Source organism: Chrysochloris asiatica, unplaced genomic scaffold (genome assembly GCF_000296735.1).
Source record: "Chrysochloris asiatica unplaced genomic scaffold, ChrAsi1.0 scaffold00145, whole genome shotgun sequence".
NCBI classification, from domain to species: Eukaryota; Metazoa; Chordata; class Mammalia; order Afrosoricida; family Chrysochloridae; genus Chrysochloris; species Chrysochloris asiatica.
The window spans coordinates 2,449,154-2,455,713 of NW_006408663.1; the positions used below are offsets into that span (position 1 = coordinate 2,449,154).

Below are 6,560 nucleotides of genomic sequence, written 5' to 3' on the forward strand. Positions count from 1 at the left end.
TGAGTCTGGAAGCTCAACTGAAACCTGTCAACCATGGGCGACCATGCTGTTATTTAAAATACCAGTGACATAGTTTCAAGCATCACAACAATACACAAGCTACTACATTATAACAACCTGACAGACAGTGATGGAGATATCTATATCTACATATATGCAATAAAATTAATATTGATTATATGGAACAATGTTTTTATAAGTTGAGGTCTTTTTAACCTCTGGAAAGCTAAAACATTGTTCTATGACCTGGATGCTATGGATTACTTATAAATAAATAAATAAATAAATAAATAAATAAATAAATAAATGAATGAATGAATGAATGAATGAATGTGGCCCCCTGCTGGCACAGTTGGGCTGCTAACTAAATGGTTGGTGGTTTGAACTGACCAGAAGCTATTCTTGATAAAAATGATACAGTCTGTTTCCATAAAGATTTACCACCTCGGAAATCCTATGGGTCATTTCTTTTCTGTTCTATAGAGTTGTTATGAATTGGAATTGACTTGGTGGTTTTTAAGAAAAGAGGAAACATTAATAAATGAAAAAGGCATGAGAATAAAACTTCTACGTATTGAATTCCTACTGTATGCAAGAGATATTTAGCCTAGATGCTTTTTTTTTCATATCATCTCATTTAATTAGGTTTTCATTGCTTTGTATGAAATTTTTGAGACATTTTATTTTTAAAATGATGAGTTTTAAAATTAATGTATATTTTCTTATGTATTCTTTGGTGCTGTAACAACACAGGATTGTTCTGATGGCTACATGTGCAAAACACATTTTCAACTTAAAAATGGGTCACATCCAGAAACATCTGCCCATGTACAGACATGTCCTCCTACTGAGGTAAGTAAAGTTTAAAATGTCATTTTCTCCTTATAGTCTTTGTAAATTATCAATTAAAATTATTTAAATCTATTAAAAATATTTTTAACAATAGAAGCACACACAGAGAAAATAAACCACCAAGCCTCCCTTGGATCCAGGGCCTTCTGTAGGGAGTGAGGTGAACATCATTTGCAAGGTGGTATTTTCTATAATATTGAAAGCAGAAGTGTGGTAAAGTTAATTAAGATCCTCTTTGAATCTGTGTAGATGGCAATGAGCCTTCTCCCTTTTGGTATCTCTTAGATTAAAGGACTACAAATGTCTTTCATTATCTATTTTTTTCCCTCTATGGGCACCTCTGAAGGATAATATATACCTATCCATTCTTGGTGTGAGGTGCCATTGAGTCAGTTCTGGACTCATAGCGACTCTGTAGAGGGTTTCTGAGCAGCCCCTAGTGAATCTGAACTACCAACCTTGTGATTCAAACCGACCTTGGGGTCCAGTACTTACCTTTCACATTAGGATTCCACATCCTACATATAGGTTACTTTAGTACCTGACTGGAGATCTCTTTGCCTAGTCTAGCTTTAGCCTTTTTGTTTTACTCATTTAAAAATACACTGCCTTTCTATCTTATTTCTGAGGAGACATTAGCTTGAAAATCTTGCTGAATTAAGTTTTATTAAAGTGGTAATGGCATAGTGGTTTTCCTATCCTGGAATGTTTTCAATTTTGTTTTGATCAAAATGCAGAGTGCCTCATTGTTTTTTATTATAAATATGATAAATATCCATAGTAAAAATAAACAATAGAGAAATTTTTAAAAAGGGTATAATCTCCCATATTTCCTTCAACTACAGATAATTACTAATCATATTTTAATGAGTATTCTCCCCCACATTTCTATTGTATACACATATGCATGATTGTTTGTTTCAGTGAACAGTACATTATTATATCTTTCCATATAAATAAATGTACAACTCTACAGTTCTTTTTCATGGATCCATTGCATTCCACCAATGGGTGCACTCGTAGTGCCATGAGTTAGACATTAGACTGCTCACCGAAAGGCTGCTGGTTCACACCCATCAATTGCTCCGTGGGAGAAAGAAGAGGCTGTCTGCTGTCTTCAGGATTTATACTCTTAAAAACTATCTGTATGGGGCTACTATGAGTCAGAATTGACTTAATGGTAGTAGATTTGGCTTCTATTAAAGTAAGTAAAATAAATCAAGAAAATAATTGCTATTAAGTTGATACTGACTCATGGCTACCCATGTGTTATGGAGTACAACTGTTCTCTATAAGGTTTTCATGGCGGTGACCTTTCAAAAAAGCAGATCATCAGGCCTTTCTTCTGAGGTGCCTCTGGGTGGCTTTGCATCACCAACCTTTCAGTTTGTAGCCAAACATGAACCACTAGCTCCACCAAGGGACTGCTGAACTAAGCTACCTGAATCTTAAAAGAGGATTTGTGGAGACCTAAAGGAGCTCTGGTAGCACAGTACTTATGAATCGGGCTGCTAACCTCAGGGTCAGCAGTTCGAAACTGCCAGTTGTTTCCCGGGAGAAAGATGAGGCTTTCTGCTCCCATAAAGATTTATAGCCTCGGAAATGCTGTCCAGGGTCGCTGTGAGTCAGAACCGACTCCATGGCACATAACAACAAAAAAGGATCTCTGATAGCGTAATGGTTACGAATCGGGCTGCTAACCTCAAGGTCGGCAGTTCAAAACTACCAGCTGTTCAGTGGGAGAAAGATGAAGCTTTCTGCTCCCGTAAAGATTTGCAGCCTCGGAAACTCAGTGCAGGGTCACTATGAGTTGGAACTGACTCCACGGTACTTAACAGCAACAACAATTGCTTCATCGTGAATTATTAGAATTCTGAGCCTCTTTCTAAAATGGCAGAAGAGACTTTTTTTGTGAAGGAAGAACTCTTTCTCAAGATCCATTTGGCATCTGGGTGTTAATCCCCTCTGCCTGCATGTTCTATTGGCCTAGAAGTAACACTTTCCAGTATAATTAGGTTTGCAAGTTTTTCTTGAGAGTATCATGCTTGCTAGCAATAATAAGAAGTGCCTCTGGGTGGGTCCTTGAATCTTGATGACTGCTTCATGGGTTGAATAACCAACTTCAAATCTGAGACCAAGCATGTGTGGGAGCTTTTCAATTTTAAAATGTATATAGAAATGATCATTTAAAAGATGAATGACCTCTTTTTTTTTGTCTTACAATTTGGCAAAACTTTAAAAATCACTAAAAAGGGAACCCTGGTGTGATGCATAGGATAGGCACTGGACCGCTAACCCCAAGGCTGACAGTTCAGCCCCATCAGCTGCTCTCAGAAACCCTGTACAGGGTTGTTACGTGTTGGAAACGACTTGAAGGCAAACAACAACAACAAAATGCGATACTGCAAATATGATGGAACTAACACCTTCTGGTTGATGTTTTAACTTTACAAATTTTTAAAAAAGTATACTTATGAATGGTTCATTCTATTTCAAGGAAGTTATTCTTATAAGCATACATTTTTCCAACATTTTGCTATGAAAAATTTATGGAAAAGTTGAATGAGTTTTTACAGTTATTATCCACATTCTAACTCCCTGACTACCATTAACATTGAGCTGTTGTTGTTATAGTTGTTGTTAAGGGTCATCCTACAGTGCATAGAGGGATGTTGTTGTGAAGTGCCATCGAATCAGTTCTGACCCATAGTGACCCTGTTATAGGGTTTCCAAGGAGCAGCTGGTGAGCTTGAACCACCAACCTTGCAGTTCAAACAGCTTTTCAGTCTGATGCATTAACCCACAGTGCCACACAAAACAAGCATAATTTTATAAGATAAACACTGGACTTATAACCTCAAGGTCAGCTGTTCAAACCCATCAGCCACTCCTCAGAAACCCTATAAGGAGTCACTGTGAGTTGGAACCAACTCTACTGCACCTAACAACAACTCTGTATGCATATATCAATTTATTTTTTCAATTTAATACTTTTAAATCAAAGTAGAGTGTAGGCAAACACTCATAAAAAATCAGGAATGTACACAAAGAATTCCCTGTAAGTATGTCCATGTCATTATTATTTGTAGCAGGATAAATGAAAACAAGTGAAATGCACAACAGTAGCGAACTGATTAAATACTGACATATTTATGATGGATGCAGTTATTGAAAATGGAATTTCAGGTAATTATTTAATTACAAGAGTTAATTGTTCATGTTAAGTGGAATAAAATTAGGTTATGTGGCATAAACAACAGAATCCAAGTTTTGTTAACAACCTTTGAACTACTCTTTGACTATTATGATTTAAAATTATTATTCTTTTTCTTTTTTCTTTTATTTCTTCAAAGATTGAAACCCTAAACTCTTTTTCTCACCTCCTTGAAATCCTGGGATTATTTTTGCTTGGTTCACTGATTTCATTTGGACTCTCTATCCATCCTTGTAAGCTTCCTTTAATATCATGGCTCTGATGGTCATCTCACTCTGTCACTTCACAAATAACAGAAGAAATTTTAAAATTCAGGGAAAGACAGTCCAGTACCTCATCTGGGTGCATTGCAAACTACTTTTCCCCCACTCATATAGTAGAAACAGTAATTAAAATATTCCTTAGAAATACACGTATTTACCCGAGTTCTATGAAGCCTGGAAGTGATTTTTCCTTTCTGATCAGATAAAATTTTCATTATTGTTATTTTTCTTTCTTTTTTGGTGTCTTTTATTCCTGTTTTTTGTCTTCCAGGATTTGCCTTAAGAGTATCGATCTGTTCCTTATTTTTCTTTTTTTCAGTACTCCTTAGACTAGTACTTAGTGTTTAAAGCCAGACAACTTCCTTAGTCTCTAAATCTCATGGAAGTATTGTAACTTAGTAAATATTTGTTTGTCAATAAAGTACTATTTGACTAAACCTTCAGATTTCATTTCCTTAGAATCAGTTCATATGAAGAATCAGATACCTCAATATTTTGATATAAACAGGATTGTTAGGTAAGACATCTAGAACTGACTGAGTTCTAAAATAGTTCTACTAGGCAAAATATCTTTTTCTGCAATAAATTTACATAGAAAAGTTAGCAATGTTTAAAAGAGGTTTACGGTGGATTTTTAGTAGGCTTTTTTTCTTTCTTTCTGTAGAGTGGTCAAAGGAATAGGATCTGATTGTATAAACCCTTGGTCTTCTAGTCAACTTTCAATGTTTTATTTTTCATTATTATTTGGTAACTCACAGTAAATTTAGACTGCCTATTTTCTAGGAAGTTTTTGTTGAGATTATACCAACAACACAATTAGAAGAAAGAATGTTAGAATTGGAATCAGAAATCCTGTTTTATAATCTTATCTCAGCCACTTGTTAGCAGTATGTTGTTGTTGTTAAGTGCCATCGAGTCAATTCTGATCCAAAGCGATCCTGTATAGGGTTTCTGAGGAGCTTCTGGTGATCTTGAACCACCAGCCTTGTAGTTCAAACAGCTTTGCAGTCTGGCGCATTAACACACAGCGCCATAAAACCTTGAGTAAATCTCAGTTTTCTCATCCAAAATACTGATCCTACTTACTTGTTTATTTTTGGTTGGACTTCATAAGCATTGTTGTCATTGTTGTTAAGTGCTGTTGAATCAGTTCCCACTCACAGTGACCCTGTTTAGGGTTTCCGATAAGCGGCTGGTGGGTTTGAATCACCAACTTTGTGGTTAGCTGTCTAGTGCTTATCTTACAGCACTACCTATTACTATGAATACTGATGATGTCAAACATACAATTGTCCTTTTTTATAGATTGATCATAATTATGTACTAAGGCATTTGTAGTTTAATTGTAGAATTTCCACCTTCCATGGTAGATCCAGGTTCAGTTCCTGGTCAGTGTAACTTTCGCACAACCACCACCCAAGCCGCAGTGGAGACTGACATGTTCCTATGATGCTGAATGACTTTCAACAGAACTTCCAGACTCAGACTAGGAGAAACAGTCTGGTGATGCACTCCCCCAAATAGGCCATTGAGTCCCATATGGATAAGCATGGTTCAGTCCAAAACTGATCAAGGAGATGGTACAGGACCACACAGTTTAGTACCAATGTTCATGGGGGTTGCCATGATTCAGGGCAACTTGAAGGCAAATAACAGCAACATCATTATGCAAGTAGAAGCACGGGTGTGAAGGAAGAAATAAGAGAAAACTGGAAGGGAGCAGAAATTTTCTAGCACTTCCTATCTTATCGTGTTCTGTTCCTACCTTCTAGAGGTTGGAAATAGCCATTTAGTTGGAAAAGGACAGTTTTTTTCAATACTACTACTACTACTATTTTAGCGAAGTGGTACAGAGACAGATGAGCATGACTCTCACTTAAAAAAAAAGAATGGAACATTAATTAAAGCATTGTAAAGCACTTAATTGGAACTGTATATATAATGTCTCACTTTTCTAGATCAATCATTGGTCAAGCAGAGTTGTAGTTGTCTCCCTTCATCATAAACTGTGCATACTTTTTATTTATTCAGTGCTGTGTTTACAGGTATGGTGTTTTGGAATTAATAGCTTTTTTATTTTTATATATTGCGTAAAAATTTTTTGTCTTAACAGTCATCCTATTTAAGACATAAGTAGAAAATATTACGACAATTTTGAGACATATATGTTGTTGTTGTTGTTAGGTGCCTCGAGTTAGTACAGACTCATAGCGAACTTATGCACAGCAGAA

The 6,560-nt window shown here is 36.0% G+C and overlaps 1 protein-coding gene across 1 annotated transcript in view; it reads left to right on the forward strand.

Moving 5' to 3' along the window:
* ATG10 (autophagy related 10) overlaps positions 1 to 6,560 on the forward strand; it is a 491,399-nt gene that overhangs the window by 124,068 nt on the left and 360,771 nt on the right. Inside the window, 1 exon segment of the mRNA XM_006870608.1 lies at positions 754 to 852. Coding sequence (XP_006870670.1) covers positions 754 to 852 — 99 coding nt within the window.